The sequence below is a fragment of the Emys orbicularis genome, chromosome 11 (genome assembly GCF_028017835.1).
Source record: "Emys orbicularis isolate rEmyOrb1 chromosome 11, rEmyOrb1.hap1, whole genome shotgun sequence".
NCBI classification, from domain to species: Eukaryota; Metazoa; Chordata; order Testudines; family Emydidae; genus Emys; species Emys orbicularis.
Window position 1 is genome coordinate 77,729,286 of NC_088693.1, and position 20,149 is coordinate 77,749,434.

The 20,149-nt window shown below is 50.7% G+C and overlaps 1 protein-coding gene across 2 annotated transcripts in view; it reads right to left on the reverse strand.

Moving 5' to 3' along the window:
* Positions 1-4,408, reverse strand: part of LOC135885454 (lanosterol synthase-like) — a 29,091-nt gene extending 24,683 nt beyond the window's left edge. Inside the window, exons 1-2 of one of the 2 annotated variants that reach the window (XM_065413165.1) lie at positions 4,315-4,408; positions 3,477-3,558 (exon numbers count right to left, since the gene is read on the reverse strand). In XM_065413165.1, coding sequence (XP_065269237.1) covers positions 3,477-3,558; positions 4,315-4,393 — 161 coding nt within the window. In that variant the 5' untranslated portion in view covers positions 4,394-4,408. Of the gene's footprint in view, positions 1-3,449; positions 3,559-4,314 lie in introns of both variants that reach the window. The other variant, XM_065413164.1, reaches the window with a different exon arrangement.
* Between the last annotated feature and the right edge of the window lie 15,741 nt (positions 4,409-20,149).

Consider the following 20,149-nt stretch of genomic DNA (forward strand, 5'->3'; position numbering starts at 1 on the left):
GCACTGCCGGAGCTAAAGTCACCCCGGAAATGCCGATGAAGCGGGCCTTGATTTGCTAATGAAATCAGAGTGTTTCCCTCCCAGGGGCCAGCTTGGGGGCTGGTGGGATTTCAGGGATTTTGTTTAATAGGTTGAAGGCGAGACACAGAAAATGAGCCAGTTTTGAACATTCTCCCTCGTTTCCTAGTGCTCCTCTGGGTCCCCCTCACCTCCGCTGGAATAGGGAAACCTGCCTAGACAATGGCGGAGAGCTGGCAGTGCAGGCGTACGTTTCTACCATGATTTCTTTCCCTTTCACCAAGGCCTCTGATCACAGACCCTCCTCCTAGAGACGGGAAAGACACTCTTCTCCAGTGAAGCCAAGACAGAATGCACGTAACAGCCAGAATGCCTCTGCAGACCAGCCCTGACACCACCCCAGCAATGTTCCCGGCAGTCCATCCCTGCCTGCTGGAAGGCTCCTCTCACCCTTGTTTCTGTGCCCTCCTTCCCCGAGTGTATTTAATGACCAGCAGCCCACCCCACTAACACACCTCGAGCCGCTACAGCAGCTCTGCGCCCTCCAGGAATGCCATGACCCGGGGAGGGCTAGTGAGGGGAAGCACAAAGCAGGTGGAGCAGGACCTAATGTCTGGCAATAATGTCTGAGATATAAGGCAGTATCAGAGCAGATAACAACGCGCGAGGTAGACATCTCAGGAATGGAACTGGCTTTTGTGCTTGCAAGGGGCTTCTGAGATTTCTATACTGTTTTCACTGGCTGTTTTGTGCAGGGACAGAGCTCTTCTAGACCTGCTGCTCACAAACCGGGAAGAATTAGTAGGGGAAGCAAAAGTGGATGGGAACCTGGGAGGCAGTGACCATGAGATGGTTGAGTTCAGGATCCTGACACAAGGAAGAAAGGAGAGCAGCAGAATACGGACCCTGGACTTCAGAAAAGCAGACTGACTCCCTCAGGGAACTGATGGGCAGAATCCCCTGGGAGAATAACATGATGGGGGAAGGAGTCCAGGAGAGCTGGCTGTATTTTAAAAAATCCTTATTGAGGTTGCAGGAACAAACCATCCCTCTGTGCAGAAAGAATAGCAAATATGGCCGGCGACCAGCTTGGCTTAACAGTGAAATCATTGCTGATCTTAAACACAAAAAAGAAGCTTACAAGAAGTGGAAGATTGGACAAATGACCAGGGAGGAGTATAAAAATATTGCTCAGGCATGCAGGAGTGAAATCAGGAAGGCCAAATCACACTTGGAGTTGCAGCTAGCAAGAGATGTTAAGAGTAACAAGAAGGGTTTCTTCAGGTATGTTAGCAACAAGAAGAAAGTCAAGGAAAGTGTGGGCCCCTTACTGAATGAGGGAGGCAACCTAGTGACAGAGGATGTGGAAAAAGCTAAAGTATTCAATGCTTTTTTTGCCTCTGTCTTCACGAACAAGGTCAGCTCCCAGACTGCTGCACTGGACAGCACAGTATGGGGAGGAGGTGACCAGCCCTCTGTGGAGAAAGAAGTGGTTCAGGACTATTTAGAAAAACTGGACGAGCACAAGCCCATGGGCCCGGATGCGCTGCATCCGAGGGTGCTAAAGGAGTTGGCGGATGTGACTGCAGAGACATTGGCCATTATCTTTGAAAACTCATGGCGATCAGGGGAGGTCCCGGATGACTGGAAAAAGGCTAATGTAGTGCCCATCTTTAAAAAAAGGGAAGGAGGAGGATCCAGGGAACTACAGGCCAGTCAGCCTCACCTCAGTCCCTGGAAAAATCATGGAGCAGGTCCTCAAGGAATCAATTCTGAAGCACTTAGAGGAGAGGAAAGTGATCAGGAACAGTCAGCATGGATTCACCAAGGGCAAGTCATGCCTGACTAACCTAATTGCCTTCTATGATGAGATAACTGGCTCTGTGGATGATGGGAAAGCAGAGGATGTGTTATTTCTTGACTTTAGCAAAGCTTTTGATACGGTCTCCCACGGTATTCTTGCCAGCAAGTTAAAGAAGTATGGGCTGGATGAATGGACTATAAGGTGGATAGAAAGCTGGCTAGATTGTCGGGCTCAACGGGTAGTGATCAATGGCTCCATGTCTAGTTGGCAGCCGGTATCAAGCGGAGTGCCCCAAGGGTCGGTCCTGGGGCTGGTTTTGTTCAATATCTTCATTAATGATCTGGAGGATGGTGTCGACTGCACTCTCAGCAAGTTTGCAGATGACACTAAACTGGGAGGAGTGGTAGATACCCTGGAAGGCAGGGATAGGACACAGAGGGACCTAGACAAATTAGAGGATTGGGCCAAAAGAAATCTGATGAGGTTCAACAAGGACAAGTGCAGAGTCCTGCACTTAGGACGGAAGAATCCCATTCACTGTTACAGACTAGGGACCGAATGGCTAGGAAGCAGTTCTGCAGAAAAGGACCTAGGGGTTACAGTGGACGAGAAGCTGGATATGAGTCAACAGTGTGCCCTTGTTGCCAAGAAGGCTAACGGCATTTTGGGCTGTATAAGTAGGGGCATTGCCAGCAGATCGAGGGACGTGATCATTCCCCTCTATTCGACATTGGTGACGCCTCATCTAGCGTCCAGTTGTGGGCGCCACACTACAAGAAGGATGTGTAAAAATTGGAAAGAGTCCAGCGGAGGGCAACAAAAATGATTACGGGGCTGGAGCACATGAGGAGAGGCTGAGGGAACTGGGATTGTTTAGTCTGCAGAAGAGAAGAATGAGGGGGGATTTGATAGCTGCTTTCAACTACCTGAAAGGGGGTTCCAAAGAGGATGGATCTAGACCAGGGGTCGGCAACCTTTCAGAAGTGGTGTGCCGAGTCTTCATTTATTCACTCTAATTTAAGGTTTCGCGTGCCAGTAATACATTTTAACGTTTTTAGAAGGTCTCTTTCTATAAGTCTATAATATATAACTAAACTATTGTTGTATGTAAAGTAAATAAGGTTTTTAAAATGTTTAAGAAACGTCATTTAAAATTAAATAAAAATGCAGAGCCCCCTGGACCAGTGGCCAGGACCCGGGCAATGTGAGTGCCACTGAAAATCAGCTCATGTGCCGCCTTCGGCTCGCATGCCGTAGGTTGCCTACCCCTGATCTAGACTGTTCTCAGTGGTAGCAGACGACAGAACAAGAAGTAATGGTCTCGAGTTGCAGTGGGGGAGGTTTAGGTTGGATATTAGGAAAAACTTTTTCTCTAGGAGGGTGGTGAAGCACTGAAATGGGTTACCTAGGGAGGTGGTGGAATCTCCTTCCTTAGAGGTTTTTAAGGTCAGGCTTGACAAAGCCCTGGCTGGGCTGATTTAGTTGGGAGGTCCCTTCCAACCCTGACATTCTATGATTCTATGAGGGACAGACAGATAGGAACCATTCCCCTGGTCAACTGGGTCTGGAATGCACAACCCGCCCAATGCAGCAGGAATAAGGAGAAAGGAGCTTCTCTGCTACTCACAAGCCCCAGCCTCCGTCCGGAAGCTGCACCGAGCGCAGGTAACGCACCATCTCCCTCCTGTACCCTTCTGGCAGTGGGATCTTGGCAACATGGCAGGTGATCAGGAAACCTGTTGGACAAAACAGTCCGCCCTTTAGGCCAAACCACCCCCCGATTTCAGACTAGGGACACTCTAGTTGGTTCAGAGAAGCATGTGTCCTCTTCATGGTCAGCACAGGACATGAGAAATCACTGTAGCTAGGAGTCCCAAGTAAGCACTGCACGTATAGCTAACAGGGAGCAGCTACAGCCCCAGGCTAAATGGCTCCAAGATCGTCGTCTGCTGGAACCCAAAAGTGTCGTCAGGGCCGTCCAGACAGAATGCACATCAGACTGTAACAACCACATGACCTTCCCTAGCATCCCCGGCTTCAGCCCCCGCGATGGAACAGGCTGTTGGGGTCAGAACTGCACCAAAGGACCCCGCCCCCATTTGGCAAAACCAGACGGGGGATCTAACTGGCTGGGTAGTTCTTGGTGCTTCACAACAGACGTCAGCTCATTATTAAAGACACGTTCCCTGCGGATTAACTGTAGTGCAATGCAGCCGGGGCATTTCCTAGGTCACTGTTTGGGGAAACGATCGGCCTTAAGGTTCAGCACCCAGTGTGCTGGGGAATGACAAGACGCTGCTCTGCCCAGGCCTGCGACAGCGCCCGACCCTGAATCATCCCCAGACAGCTAAGCAAAGAGCAAGAGCCACGGACCCCATAGACCCTGGCTGCCGGACCCTGCTTGGCACCCGCTATCCCATCCCTACGCAGGTAACTCTGTGCGGAGGTGCTGCCGCTCAGAGCACATGGCGCAGCCATTTCATCCACCGTACCTGGCAGCAGGAAGAGGGGGCCCCCGTAGTCACCGGCCCAGTGCCCATCCTCCGCCTGCAGGCCAGAGTAAAACTTCATCCCATTCAGCGCTGCTTCCTGGGCTGTGCAGGCCTGGGGCAAGGCCTTGAAGAACTTACTCTGCAAAGAAAGGAAGAGGAGCAGGGACAGACACAAATTAAAAGAGCAAAGCTCCAGCTCGCGCACAAGGAATGGCCAGCGGCCAAGACACCAGTAGAATCAAGTGCCTTGTGCTGTGGGATATGGCGGCACTGCAGTCCCACGGGTAATCAGGGAATGTGTACCTCCCGCATGGCCTGCACTGCACTGGCCTTTCACACAATACTTAGTAGCAACGCCAGCAACCAGACACCAAATCCAGCACCGAGCGACTGTGCAGAGCATGCGTAGGGATGAAGAAGGTGTGGCAGGGGAGCAGAGGAGGAGTGTGGATACAAGCAGGACGCTTGCTGCCTTGAAGCACCTTCTGAGTCATTCAGTGCATAATCTGCAGAGAGGAACAGGCCTGCCTAGCCCAGCGTGGGTCAGCAGGCAGGGAGGGAGCAGGGCAAACAGTCCCCCACTCCCGCTCCCTTTTTCAGGTGCCAGATTCCAGGGCTCCAGGCATGGAAGGGCCAGCGGATTCTGGTCCCAGCTGGGCAACATGCCCCCTTGAAGGAGTCTGTGACACCTCCCCTCTTCCCCAGTAACCAATACAACCAGGTTGGCATAAGGTTGTGAATTCTGCCCCTGATGCCAGCACCACCGGTGCCTGCCCTGTGGAATTAGCAAGCATGTGAATCCAGGACAGTCACTGAAAAGCCTTGCTTCAGAGACAACGACTCAGCATTTGGGGGCAGGAGACAATGGCAGCAATCGGGGAATTACAGCCACCCATACGAGCATGGGGTTCAGGTGGGTGCCCCTTTCCCAGCCTTGGCAAACACTGCGCTGCGAGCGAAAATCAGCCACTCACCGTATCCAAGCCTAGGCAGTGAGCCTCCAGCCCGCTCTGCTCTCGCTCACATGCCTCGCCAGCCTCCAGGTAGCGCCAACTCTGCCGCCCTTCTTCATTGCTCAGTCGCCAGCGGGTGAGGTCACTCGCAGGTTCTGTTTTATACGGGCCGCCCCTTCTCCGCAAACACCTGGAGAGACCACAGGGAACGAGACAAATCCCGGGCGTGTCACCAAGCATTGCCAGCTCTGAGCATCGGGCACTCAGTGCCCTGGGACGCGCAGGGCCAGTGCAGACGCCTGCTGCAGCATTAGCAATAGACATGGAACCCAGAGAGCTCTGCACTCAGCCACGAGCGGGTTGCCAACACTTAGACTTTGCAAAATAACAAGAGAGAAGTGGAAAGTCCTCGGAGCAACAGCTGGGCCAATGTCATTTTGCTTGGCTTTGAGCACTCCACACCGTGCTGTCGGAGCAAGCACCTGACAGACCCTCAACCGGTCCCATACAGGGGGGCTACTTCTGACAGCGCTCCCCTTTCCTGGCACCTTCCCACCCCACGCTGTCCTCGCAGCAACCAGAGCGCCAAGTTCTAGGAGAGCTTCCCATCGGCCCATGGGGACCTGTCACTGCGAAGGGGTGGCAGCTCTGTCACCTCCCTCCATGCTGGGAGTGGTGGGGCAGTTCATGGATTTAAAATGTCTCTGGATTCCTAAGAGCCCCGGCCCCTGCTGGCGGGTGGGCGCTGCACTGCACAGACCAGTTACGCCCTGGCACCACGCTGTGCAGCATTACACAGAGCCGTACAGCTCCGAGCACAGGGGCTCGGCCCGACTGCGGCCTCCGGGAGCCGCTGGAACAGAAACAGGCTACAACCGGGATGCAGCAACAGCACTGGCCAGTCACACGTGCACACTGACAGAGACACACACACACACAAATTCACCTAGAGACTCACACACACAGACACTTGTACAGAGGCACATACACTCAACACACGCCCACACGCAATCACACACACACTCACGTTTCGTGCCCCATCTCGCGGCCGCCCCGCAGCCCCTCGCCCGCCGCGCGGCCCTGACTCCGGGAGCGGCGGGCTCGCGGCTCGGCGCGGCGCGGGGCGGCGATCCCCCAGCTCGGCAGACATGGGCCCACGCAGCGCCGGCCAATCCGGGCTGGCCCCGGGCTGGCCGGCTCCGCCCCTGCCGCTCAGAGCGGGGATCGGCCGGGCCCGGCAGCGCCAGCTCCGCCTCCCCGCCCCGCCCCCGGCCGGCTCCACCCCCGCCCCCGCTTGTCCCTGGCAGAGAATCCGTCACACGCCCGCCACTGCCGGGACAGCGCTACCGGCCGGACAGCCCCCGCTCTTGGGCCCGCACCGGGAGCACCGTCAGCTGGGACGCTTGTCAGCCCACAGCACTGCGGCACCACCTGCTCTACCAGCCCGGCCACGGTTCACCCAGCGCTTAGAGGAGTCATTAAATCCTTCCCCAACAACTCCAAGAGAAACTCTACACACTCCTCCCCACGAACCTGCCCCATGCGTCCCAAGAGTAGGGTGACCAGATAGCAAGTGTGAAAAATCGGGACGGGGTGGGGGGGTAATAGGAGCCTATATAGGAAAAAGCCCCAAATATCGGGACTGTCCCTATAAAATCGGGACATCTGGTCACCCTACCCAAGAGCCCCAAGCTCGGGAACCCAGGCAGACCCATCATCGTACCTGGCCATGGCACTCTTACTGAAGGAGTATCAGGACACTCGGAAACCAGCCTCAAACCAATCGCCACACAAAGGGCAGCGTCCTCCAGGACACAACTGACTTCCAGCACAAACTGCACAACATTAACAACCTCCCTCAGAACACCATCCTCACCACCAGGGATGTTGCCTCCCTGTACACCAACACTGAGAGCTTCACAGCATGCCTCAAATATGAGACAACGGACAACACTCAGATCTCCACCCCAAACTCATCCATTTCATCCTCACCTATAACCATTTTACATTCAACAACAAACACTGTCCAAACCATGAGAACTAGGGTGGGTACTAGGATGGCTCCCCAATATGCCAGCCTCTTCATGAGCCACCTTGAGGAAGAATGTCTGGACAAATGCATCACGAAACCAAGGATAACCTGAGTGTGATGGGATCCCCAGGGTGCAACCTGGGACGGTGGGACTGCTATGCCTCCTTAACACACTACTCTGGGTTGTCTCTCACAATGCCTTACTGGTGACTAGCAGCAAACCCCTCCCGGTGCTGTTACCACTCAGTACAACCCCTTGTGGAGCCCCACACCCAGCCAGATTGCATGAATGCTCCCAGAGCCACTCACAAATCACACAGAGCAAGGCACCAGCCAAATCTCCCCAGTTCCCAGCCTTGTACCACCGGAATAGACCATCTTGCACTGCTCAAGACCCTGCCAAGAACCAGGCAAGGCTAAGCAATTCCCCTGGTGTGGCCTTGTGCAAGTGAGTCATTGAATTATAACTCCCTCGCTAGACAATGGCTGTTGATGATTGTTCAACACCTATCTGGGTGTTTGTTACCTCCCTTGTTGTTGTGTCTGGGGAACTAATATCTGGGTGATTCCCCAACTCATAGCATATTTTAGTGACAACCATTCAACACAATCTCATAACTTCATATGCACTAATGATATACATATTTAGACAGAACAATGGCTTTCAGCAGATCATAACCTTTCTCACAATACCTTACATGGCATTCTTTATATGAAATATCACAATTATATACAAATGATGAATATGGGTGTTACAGGGTATAGAGTGTCACACTGAAATACATCAATGATACTTTCATCCTCTGGACAGACAACCGACACTGCCTCATAGACTTCCCCCACAACTTCAACATACACCACCAGACACTCTAGAACAGCAGCAGCAGCTTCCTGGACACCGTGATCAGCTTCAACAGTGGAACCCTCTAGACAGCTATATATAAGAAATCCCCAAGGATCACCACACCTACCTTCACAGATCCAGTAAGCACCCAAAACACACCAAGAAATCTTATCAACAGGCACTCAGATACCACAGAATATGCTCAGAGAAGAAAGTCTGAGATACACACCTTAATACATTTAAAACTGCCTTCGCCAAACAAGAACACTCCACCAGATAAGTAGATTGCAACATGGAACAGGCCACCCAAATGCCGTGAGAGAACTTGCTTCAATACAGGAGGGAAAAAACCCTCTGACTCCACACCCCTAGTTGTCACCTACCAGGCATGTATTTACAATTACATACTCAATAGGAACCACATCCCACAATCTCTCCTGAACCCCCTCTTCTGGCCTTCAAACAACCCCCAGCCTTGACAAGCTCCTCATCAGAAGCAGGCTCCCCACAGACCAGGACCCACTAACTCAAAGTGGCACCAGACCCTGCCAGAACAACAGATGCAAAACCTAAGGGCATATCCCCACTGTTACGATGATCAATACCCCCCACAACCTGCATTTCATGATCCATGGGCCCTACCCATGCGTATCACAACATGTGGTGTACCTCATCCAGTGCACCAAATGTCCTTATAACACCTATGTGGGTGAAACCAGACAATTGCAACTTTTTCAAATGAACTCTCACAGGAAAATGATAAAAGACAAAAACACCGTACCATCCACAGGTGAATACTTTTCACAGAACAGTCATTCCATATTGACCTCTCAGTCCTCATCCTCAAACATCTTCAAAAGATGAGCCTGGGATATTAAATTCATAACTGTGCTAGGCACTAAAAACCATGGTGTTAATAAAGACACCAGATTTATGGCTTATTAAAACAATTTGTAACCCACTAGCCCCCCCTTTTTGCCTTGTGACTGCAGAGGTGTTAACTGGCCATGTCACCTGGAATCGTCTCTTACAATATACGTTAACTACTTATGCTAAACTACTTATGCTGTTCTACCTGTAACCCTTCTGCCAGGAGTCGGTAGCAACTAGGGCTGGGTTCAATATCTAGGGGTTCCTTCTGACAATACAACATGAAACCAGCTCAAGTCCCCACCCAGTAATCTGGGGGAATTACACACCAACGTGGGCATCTCCAAGAGGCCATACTTCCCCTCTCGCAAGCACTGAGACTGTGTATGGAAAAGAAAACTTTTAATAAAAGGGGAAAGGAACCCGGCTTTAATTTGGGAAAACACCACAAGCATGATTTGAAAACATATGACCATGAACAAAACACCCACTCCAGAGTACACTGGGCAGTGTCCTTTTCCTCAGTCTCTCACCTTGCAGTGTGAAAGTTCGACAAACAAATGTCCCTTTACCCCGCCACTTCCCTCTCCCCCCACCACACCCCACTCACAGTTGTCCTTGGTCAGCGAAGAGGAGTTCACATCCCACCCTGGGGGGGAGAGGGGAAGCAGCGAGCAATGCCTCAGCTGCCGCTCCACCATTGGCCGCTCGCTCTCCTGTCAGCTGCTTCATTGGCCGCTCACTCCGCCACTGCTTGCTCCTCGGTCAGCCTCAGCAGTTATTCCCCATTTTGTAGTTGTCCATTTGATTTTTTTCCTTCCTTCCTAAGGAATTCATTTTGTTGATTTCAGACCAATTCTCTAATTTATCAAGGTCTTTCTGTATTCTAATCCTGTTCTCCAAAGGGATGATCTAAGTTTACTTGGTCCTGCTGCCTCAGCACAGAGTAATGGACTAAATGACATGCATCCAAAGAAGTGGGTATTCACCCACGAAAGCTCATGCTCCAAAACGTCTGTTAGTCTATAAGGTGCCACAGGACTCTTTGCTGCTTTTAAATGACCTTGATACCCCTTCCAGCCTATGTTTCTGTGATTCTATGATCTCAATGGATTTGGCGGGAACTCCTGCTAAAGCAAGCAGACCCCCTGTTCTATGCTTCACAGAAGAGGTGATTTGAGGATTTTTGCTAACTACTAACTCCTGTTGCATTTGTGATAGAGGAGCTTCCCTACTTCCTTTCTGTGCTCTGGTTTGTACTGACATTGATTGACGCGTTAACGTTGCCGTATTTGATCTTGTAGTCAAGACTGAAGAAATAAACCCTTTTTATAGGAAATCAAATGTACATAAAGAAAAGGAATAGTTCTAAGAAACTATCTGGAGAATTAAGGCTAAGAAAGGTGTTCTGGACACAGACTTCTTCAATGGTAACTTATCTTAAATGGAAGTTTATTGATAGAAAATTATAACCACAAAGTGTCAGGAGATTGTGTTTTTATTTTAAAAAAGAAATACTGACTAATGAGCACACTTTGCAGATTGCACCCCAAAACTACATCAAAGGAATGTTATTTAGGTTGCAAAGGCAAGAACTTGACAGATAGGAAATGCCAGTATAAAAAGGTATGTGGCCGCCGCTTAAATGCAATTGGGCTCAGCTCCCCTGTTCCAGTCCAGGTGCACCCTACTTTGGTGTAATGAGAAGGGTGGGGCTGCCCCTGGAGCAAACCCCGAGTCCAAAGTCCGGTGAGAACTTAGGGCTAGTCGACACTAGAAGGGCTACGTCGGCGCAGCTGCTCCAATGCCACTGCAGCGCGTCTGCGGAAGATGCTCTATGCCGACGAGAGAGCCCTCTCTGCTGAGGTCGCTGTAACTTACGTCACTCGGGGGCTGGCTTTTTTACGCCCCTGAGTGATGTAAGTGATATTGACTTAAGCGGTAGTGTAGACCTGCCCTGAGAGGGAGAGTTGAGGGCCCAGAGCAGAAAGGAAGAGAACCCAGAGAGTAACGGGAGCTCAGAGGCAGAGCAGAGCTGGGCGCCGAGCTTTCAGGGGGGCTGTCCCTGAAGGGGGAGCAGTCAGTTCCCCAGTGAGCAGTGGAGCCAAAGCAGGCTGGTGAAAGCTGCAGACAGGCAGGCAGGGGGTCACCTACAAACTTCCACAGGCCAAAGAGCCTAGAGAGGGCTGAAGGCTGAGAACAGCAGAGGAAGGTGCCTGCTGGCTCTCTGAACCAGAGACCTGAACTCAGATGGCTAAAGGCTGGGGAGTGATGCAGGGGTGTGTCCACTGATGTCTCCAGGCAAGAGATGGAGCCCTGCCTGGCAAGGAAACAGGGTGGAGAACCACCCAAGCTAGAGGCTCTGTGGTGAGGTGTGGGGAGAGACACTGGAGCCAGACCTGGAAGCTAGGGTGTGGGGAGAGCAGCCAGAGCTGCACCTGGGCGCTGGGGCGTGGTAGAGATACTGGAGCTGGACTTGGTGCTGGACTGTTGGGACGAATGGACTGTTTGGGCTGCACTGGGGGGATTCTGGTAAGAAGGAAACCCCACAAAAAGGGCTATTGAAATACTTTGAAGGCTGAACTGAGTTTATCTGAGGAATTAAGATGGAAACTGAGGTGGTGGCCACTTGCAGGGCTGCCCTCAGGACACGTGTTTACAGCCAGATTTACACTAGCCCACGTAACATCCAGTCTGTGCACCGAATGAGGCAGGGGTCCTGTGGGTAAGATAAGATGTGATCATGTAATTAAAGACCATACCATAATGCATGCACACGGGTGACAAATTAAAATTGAATAGAAAACTGCAGATCTGGCATTTCCCAACTTCTGAATGTTTGACTTTGCAACCTAAATAACATTCTTTGAACAGTTTACACTGTCTGAGTGTAATTTCCTAGGTGGTTTTTTTAAGAATGTAAAAACTAAACTAAAAGTCTATTAAATACAATTGTTAACACACACAGAGCATTATCATTGGGGTTTGAACCTTCAGCACTGCAGCACACTGGTACTATGTAAGCTACAGGACACGCTGGCAGCAGGAGAAGGCTGTTTTCCCAAAGGGGTGTTTGGATTGCTGGGTCTGGAGATGGTTGGGGGGAAGCCAACTTCAGCCCAGCCAGGCTCTCTCTCTTGTTCTGCTCTTGTGTGCTACATCAAGGAGCTCTCCACTATCAGAAAGCTTCTCCCTGTATCTGTACTTGTAAAATGTGATCAAGTCACCTCTCAATCTTCTCTTCAACCAGTTTAATAGACTGAGCTCCTTTAGTCTCGCATTGGAAGACATGTTTTCCAGACCTCAGATCAGTCTTGTGGCTCAACTTGGAACCTTCTCCAATTTTTCCAACATCCCTTTTAAAGGGTGGACTCTTAAATGGTCTCAGTGATGCCTTATGCAGAGGTAATAGCACCTCTCTACTCCTGTTCGTACTTCTCCTGTCTATATTTCCAAGGCCTGTGTTAACCACTTTTGGCCCAGCATTATCGCACTGGTAGCTCATTCACTTGGTTTCCTCCATGACCCCTAGTTACTCTTCAGTAAGTCCAAGACACAGTGCCACATCCTGTAATTGTATCCTACATTCTTTCTTTGTTCCTAGATGTACGACCTTGCATTTGGCTGTGTTAAATGCATGTATGTGATTGCATCCAGATTACCAAGGCTGAAAGTAGAAATCAGCTACGTTAACACTAGAAATAAGATATAAATTTGTATTAGTGAAGGAAATTAACCACTGGAACAGCTCACCTAGGGATGTAGTAAATTCGACATCACATGGAGTCTTTAAAACAAGATTGGATGTCTCTTTCTAGCTCAGTCACGGGTTACTGGGGTTGATACAGAAAACACTGGGTGACATTCTATGGCCAGAGTATCTTGGGCCAAAGGTTTTTTTGCCAGTGAGTTGTCACACATCCAGCGTGCGTCTCTATCAAACACATGAATAACACAGGTTCTTTCAGTCTTTGATCATTACCTGCACTTTGGTCTCCGGTGTACCTCTGACTCCACCACTCAGCTGGGGTGATAGGAATGTGGAGGCAGAACTGTTTGTCAGCCTAGAAGTGGGAGGAAGGGTCTCCTGTCCTCGGCAGTGCCTTGCATTAGTCAACAAAGAGAAAGAAGAAGAGCTGACAGGCTCCGAAAGGACCCTAATCTAGTCCTCATTAGCCAGAAGACCTGTGGCCACAACTCAAGGCATTTGCAGGTAGTTTGTGCAGCAGAGAAAGAATGAGGAATTCTTCAGGGTACAGAGCTTTGAAGGACCTCTCCTCCACAAAGGCAATGTGCCAGTGAAATGGGTTATTGAGCAGCAATAGCATTGCTGTGAAACAGACATGTTTACAGAGGACACTGTACATGGAGCTTAGAATTCAATTCTATTCAGCAGGAAGAGGAGGACAGACTGACAAGAAAAGTCAACCCAGGAATGGAAAATTTAACATACTAAAAAGAGACAAACCAATCCAGCACCATAATGCCTTGGGCTCACAGATTGCAGGGGAATTACTGTTGAGAGTCCCAGCGAAGAATTTTGATGTGGGTTTTTGGTTTTTATTTGTAACATCTACATCATGTACCTGAGGCCAGTCACCATTGGGCAGCTGCTTGTCAATCAAAACCTTGATCCCCTTTTCCAGCACCCGAACACCTGGGTACCTGCAAGGCACAGGATGGAGAGGTCAGCAGTTCTCATGCATACAGAGCTGTGGAGAACTGCAGGGGTGAATTCCCTGTTTCTCCATTACCCTCCTCTGGAAAATGAGCCTGTGCCCATCCCTCCTGCACCAAGGTGGCATTTTGGTGGAGAACTTCGAAGAAGAGAAATTGTACCTGATCTTGGAGCGCCCTTTCCTCTCTGAAAGGAGGGCTGGCCAGTTGGTGCTGAAAATAGTCTAGTATCCCAGGCGTTTTCCCTGTCTGTGTCACTGACAGAGAACAATGAATCATTTTCAAAACAATGACAATTGCTTAACAATTTCACAATCCCTGCTCCTGTAAAGTGCTTCATCCGTGAGCCAAATGTCCAGCTTGCCCTTGCGTGTGGTGCAGTGTGACCCCACTGGCGAGACAGAGGGACACAGAAAAATGAGGGACTTGGTAACAATTTTAATCTCAAGGAGGGTGGCGGTCATTCCCCTGGACATTTATCTGAGCCCATCCCGCCCAGCTTTGAGAAACACCTAAGAACACTTCTTTGGCAAAGGTGATGAACCTGACTAATATCAGCTCCTTCATTTCCCTTCTTCCCATGCATTTTGCACTCTGGGTTTGGCTTGAAGGACGAGTGCTGAAAATTATATTAGTTCCTTACTGCAGTCTATATTGTACTGTATTTGTTGTAGATCATTGTACAGCACCTTGCGTGGTTGGGGGGGGCTTCATAAATAAAACTGTTAATCATATTATGAAGATGCAAACATGCTAGAGACAATTAGTTATTCTGCACCAGTTATTACTTTGTTCTACTGACCATTCAGTGACGACACCAAGGGTTAAGTCTCCGCTGAGGTACGTTGGGTTAGTCTGGTAACTGCCTGTCTGATAGTGCAGTCAGAGCATCAGGCACATAGCTAAAGAATTGGGCTGAGGTCCTGGCCCACAGAAGTCAATGGCAAAACACCCAATGACTATAAAGGTCAGAATTTCACCCTGTTTATTTGATTTTTTCAGTCATGCCCCGGTGCTGTGTTCTGTGAATGCGGGTGACGAGGACGATGTTCTGCAGTGAGAAGCGGCAGCGGTGCTCCTACCTGATGGCCATGAGCCCTGGCAGGGCCCAGCAGGTGTTGTGGATCTGGGAGGTGGAGCTCTGCACGTATCTGTGCTGCTCGCAGGACTCAAAGTCCTCTCCCCAGCTACCATCCTCCATCTGCCTGGAGATCAGGAACAGGCAGACCTGGGCCACCTCCCTGCATGTGGCTCTGAAAGGACGAGGCAGAGAAATGGGAAGATATTGGACATGACAGAACAACACTGACTTGTATTAAAGAGCTTTACTTGACATCCTCTAGAGCAGTGAGAAGATCAATAAGAAAGAACACAAGTAAAGTCCACACAAGAGAGCCCAGTGTGTTTGCCCTCTGCAATGAGCTGCAGTCACCATGACAGCAAAATGTCACATGGAAAAGAAAGACATGGTAGCTACAGGTTACAGGCACCCTATAAGCATTCTCCTTGCTCCGAGACAAGTGCCCTCATTTGGACAAGCTAACCAGCTCCTGGGAAATTCTTAAAGCTCAGGTCTATTATTGCACAATCCTCCGTCAATATAACGGCCCTACTACAAGAATTTCTTGATTTGCAGCCTGGAATCACACCCTACTCTTTGAGAAATCCAACTTCTACATCCTTGCTAAAGAACTTGCTAGTATTGCTCAGAGAGGATCACGTCTTCTTTATAAGAACCTGCTTGTTAGTCTCCCTAATCTTTTCTGCGATTGTCTCAAACTCAACCTCCTTCCCTACTGCCCTGACTGAACAGCAATTCTAATCACCATGACCACTGCAGTCATTCTGTACCGAACGCCAGGAAAGCCCCTGGGCTCAATGGCTTTGGTAGAGGATACTTTAAAGGGTGTTCTGAAGATGTGCTGGATCCCATTCCTCGACTGCATCAGGCAGCACTGGGCAACACAAACTCCCACGATCCTTAACACCGAGCTGGAGCCTGGGCTTTGGTCCAGGAATGCTCAGTGCCCTCAGGAGGGTGTATGTGAGTGAAGGTGGCTTTGAGCCTGGTCCTGGGCCAGGCCCTTCAGTCTGCTCTGACTGGCTCCAGTTGCCAATACGATTGATTCCATTTAATAGCCATCTGGATATTCACAACTTCCGGTTAATAGCAACATTTTGCCATGAACCAATCCTGTCCCATTGACTTGAATGTTCATGGCAGTTGGCTATTGCTGCTTATTAGCTACATTAGCTTATAAATGGCATGCTGCTTGTTAGCTACATTTTTGGATGAAAGCCTCCACCGGCAGGCAGGTTTGTGAGGCAGCAGCCAGGAAAGGACGTGCCTCACAAACCTGCCTTCTGCTTATTAGCAACTGTTGGATCACAGCAACTTCTTGCTGCCAGCCGAGGGGTTGCTAACAAGCGGAACGCACTGTAGATTTGGGGTTGTCGTGGCAGGCAGAGCTCCCTGCGGCACACTGACCCTGTGGCAAACCCCTCAGTCGGGAATCAGTGGCAATTGCAGCTCCCCGCCTCAGGCCACTTATGAAAGAGCCTAAATATGGACAGAGGAGCTGAACTGTAGCAGCCATTTTGTAAATACCTCGCCATGAATTGTAAACTGACAGTGTCCCCTTAACACCTTGAAGGTGTGAAAAGGGCTTCTCCCAGACACAGGTACAGCCCCTAGCCAGCATTCATTTCATACCAGAGCCAGTGAGGGCTTGTTCAGCTCCCTAGTTAATAAACACAGGAATCAATAATACTCTTCAATGACCGGCAAAATATTTAAAGTAGGAAACCTGGAGTTGCAAGAGCGGGTCAGACCCAGGGCCCTCACACCCAGCAACCTGGAACAGACAGATCAGGTCAGACCCAGGGCCCTCACACCCAGCAACCTGGAACAGACAGACCAGGTCAGACCCAGAGCCCTCACACCCAGCAACCTGGAACAGACAGACCAGGTCAGACCCATAGCCCCTCACACCCAGCAACCTGGAACAGACAGACCAGGTCAGACCCAGAGCCCTCACACCCAGCAACCTGGAACAGACAGACCGGGTCAGACCCAAAGCCCCTCATACCCAGCAACCTGGAACAGACAGACCAGGTCAGACCCAGGGCCCTCACACCCAGCAACCTGGAACAGACAGACCAGGTCAGACCCAGAGCCCCTCATACCCAGCAACCTGGAACAGACAGACCAGGTCAGACCCAGAGCCCCTCACACCCAGCAACCTGGAACAGACAGACCAGGTCAGACCCAGAGCCCCTCACACCCAGCAACCTAGAACAGACAGACCAGGTCAGACCCAAAGCCCCTCATACCCAGCAACCTGGAACAGACAGACCAGGTCAGACCCAGAGCCCTCACACCCAGCAACCTGGAACAGACAGACCGGGTCAGACCCAGGGCCCTCACACCCAGCAACCTGGAACAGACAGACCAGGTCAGACCCAGAGCCCCTCACACCCAGCAACCTAGAACAGACAGACCAGGTCAGACCCAGAGCCCCTCACACCCAGCAACCTGGAACAGACAGACCAGGTCAGACCCAGAGCCCCTCACACCCAGCAACCTAGAACAGACAGACCAGGTCAGACCCAAAGCCCCTCATACCCAGCAACCTGGAACAGACAGACCAGGTCAGACCCAGGGCCCCTCACACCCAGCAATTTGAAAAAGACAGACTTGGTCAGACCAAAGGCCTTTCATATCCAGCAACCTGCAGCAGACAGACCTGCTCCAACCAGGGTCCCCCACTCCCAGCGACCTGGCACAGACAGACCAGGTCAGACCCAGGGCCCTCACACCCAGCAACCTGGAACAGACAGACCGGGTCAGACCCAGGCCCATCACATCCAGCGACCTGCAGCAGACAGACCGGGTCAGACCAAAGGCCCTTCATGCCCTGTGCGCTAGAATAGACAGACGGGGTCAGACCCAGGGCCCTCACACCCAGCGACCTGGAACAGACAGACCTGGTCAGACCAGGACCCTTGAAACCTTGTGACCTGCCACTGGAATCAGTCAGTAACCTTAGGTCCGGACAGTTATTCTTTTCTTAACCTGTTAAGAGTTAGTCCTTTGCTACACATAATTAAATAACTCAATAATAGTTAAAAGAATAGCTCATAGCCCCATGAGCACAGGAACCAGGACATGCAGTATGGGAGAAAAAGGAAAGGCAACAAATATGGGTTCGTTGATCACACACCAAAACATGCATGGAAACTTCTCCCGTAATCTGCGATCAAGCAATACAATTCATCTGATGAGGCAGTATGATGAGGACTAAGGGGCCAGTCAAACTCAGGCAGTTTGTTGTGTGCTCAGGTTCCAGATCCCACACCCACACCATATTTATTGACTACAAAGGAGGCGTTGGGGTCTCCCTCCAACACAGGATTTACATTCACAAGCCCAGAGAATTGCTTAAGAGGAATTCTCCATTTTTCTGCTCTCTGCCAGGTCGACTAGCCCCACACCTTGTTTCTCTAGACTCACACAAAGCAGATAAGTCCCTCTATGACTAGGCCTTCTAAGTGACCTGCCAAACTCATTCACTTGGGCCCAGATCCTCAGAGCTATTTAGGTGCCTAACTCCCACTGATTTCAAAGAGAGTTAGGTGCCTAAATACCTTTGTGGACCTTAGCAATTTAAACATTGATACAGGATGGTGCTGTGTGTTAAAACTGTACAAGAAGGCAACTTCCCGTGCTCATGGCACCACCACTGCTCTCTGACCTCTTCCGTTGCTTCCAATTCAGGCTGTGCGCTCAGATAGTGCCAGGACCTTGTGTTCCCAGCTGTTCTGGGGCGAGTTCAGAGCAATGGCTTGGCTCTGCTATTTGTGCCTTGGAATGCAGTGGTTCTGCGGCTTGCCTTCAACGCCTTGTTCCAGGACCCTTCCTGAGGCAGGTTGTGGGGGCGTCCAGCCACGTTGGTTCCACTGATCAGGTTGCCAGATGAGAGAGGGAATAGCCTGAACGCGCCCCCCCTCTGCCCCCGCCCCCTGTTCCCCAGCGTGTCCCGTAGATGGCAGTGCTGTATTGCAAATCGTCCGCAGAGGGCAGGGTATCTTTACAGGTCGTCCCATGCAAGTCCAAGCACATTAATTTTACTTGGGAAGAATTCCTTTGACCTCCCCTTACGTCGAAGCTTACAGGAATAATTTAAGTTGTGAGTGTGAGTGAGGTGTGTTCTCACCTGCACCAGGTGGTCACTTTACATTCTCCAGACGTACTGTACCTCTCAGTAACACCTGGGATCCTGGCCCCATGGACAGAGCTGGCTCTGCCTCCCAGCCGCCAGGCAGGCGGAAGGGCTGTCAGTGACAGATTGGCGAGCCCTGCAGGTTGGAGGAGATCCGGAGTCTGTTCTAGTGCACTACACAGGGTCTGACAGCAAGGGACTCCGGTCAGCCCTGACCTTGGATTCTAACAGTGGCATTTATCAAGTCAGTTCACCTCAGTGCTCTCATTTGTAACTTGGAGCTAGCAGCGCTTAGCTCACACGGGCTCTGTGCCATGGAATGAGCTGCTGCTGTATAAATGTTACGCTTCACCGCAACGCACACAAAGCAGCCACCTCCTCTCAGGACAATTTACAGAACTGTCCCTTGGAAAACTTTTCTAAATATAGGTGACTAGGTGTGGCTCCTCCCACACTCCTCTCCTGCAGCCTGAGGCTGATCGTGGCACGAAGATTCCCCCGAGCATCCCAGGCTTCCTTTATATAAAACAAGTCCACTCCATTTCGGGTGGTCCCGAAGAATCGTGTTGCTAACCTTCCCCCAAGATCTAACCCACTTCTTCCTCCCTGTAATTTGCCAGTTGCTCCGAGAGCCCCTGCTGCTTCCTCTCTGCCCCCTGCACGGCACTTAGAGCAGCCACTAGGAAGGAGCCCCTCCATTGGGTGGGAAAGGATGGACCCCAGCTCCCTCCCCTGTGGGCTCTGCTCTGCACTCCCGTAAACTGCACATCTGGATGCCTGCTGTCAGTGCGGATTTACACTTTCCTGACTGTATGCGTGTCAGTCCTTCCTTAGGAAATCTGTTTGGTCCTGACAGTCAGTCTGATGGCCCCCAACACCCATTATACTTGGAGTTCGCTACAATACCCCATAACTGCACAACATTACATACCCTTCCCATGATCCATCGGCTCTTTGCACCTTCCGACAGTATTCCAGGCCCTTCTGGAGCGTCTCTCTAGACAAAAGGAATGTAAGTATTTTCTTTACAGTTGCAAATATCCAATAAAAGATGTGGATGCTCAGTGCTTTTGCAAACCAGGCCAGGTTTATTTTGGTACCTAAATCCAGATCTAACTTTAGGCACATGGATTTGAATATTTTAGCCTGAACAAGTAGACAGAGTGTGTGTAAGAACATCAGCAGGTCCTGCCTTGGCTCACCAGGCCCTGTAGCCAATGTCCTTTATGACACACTG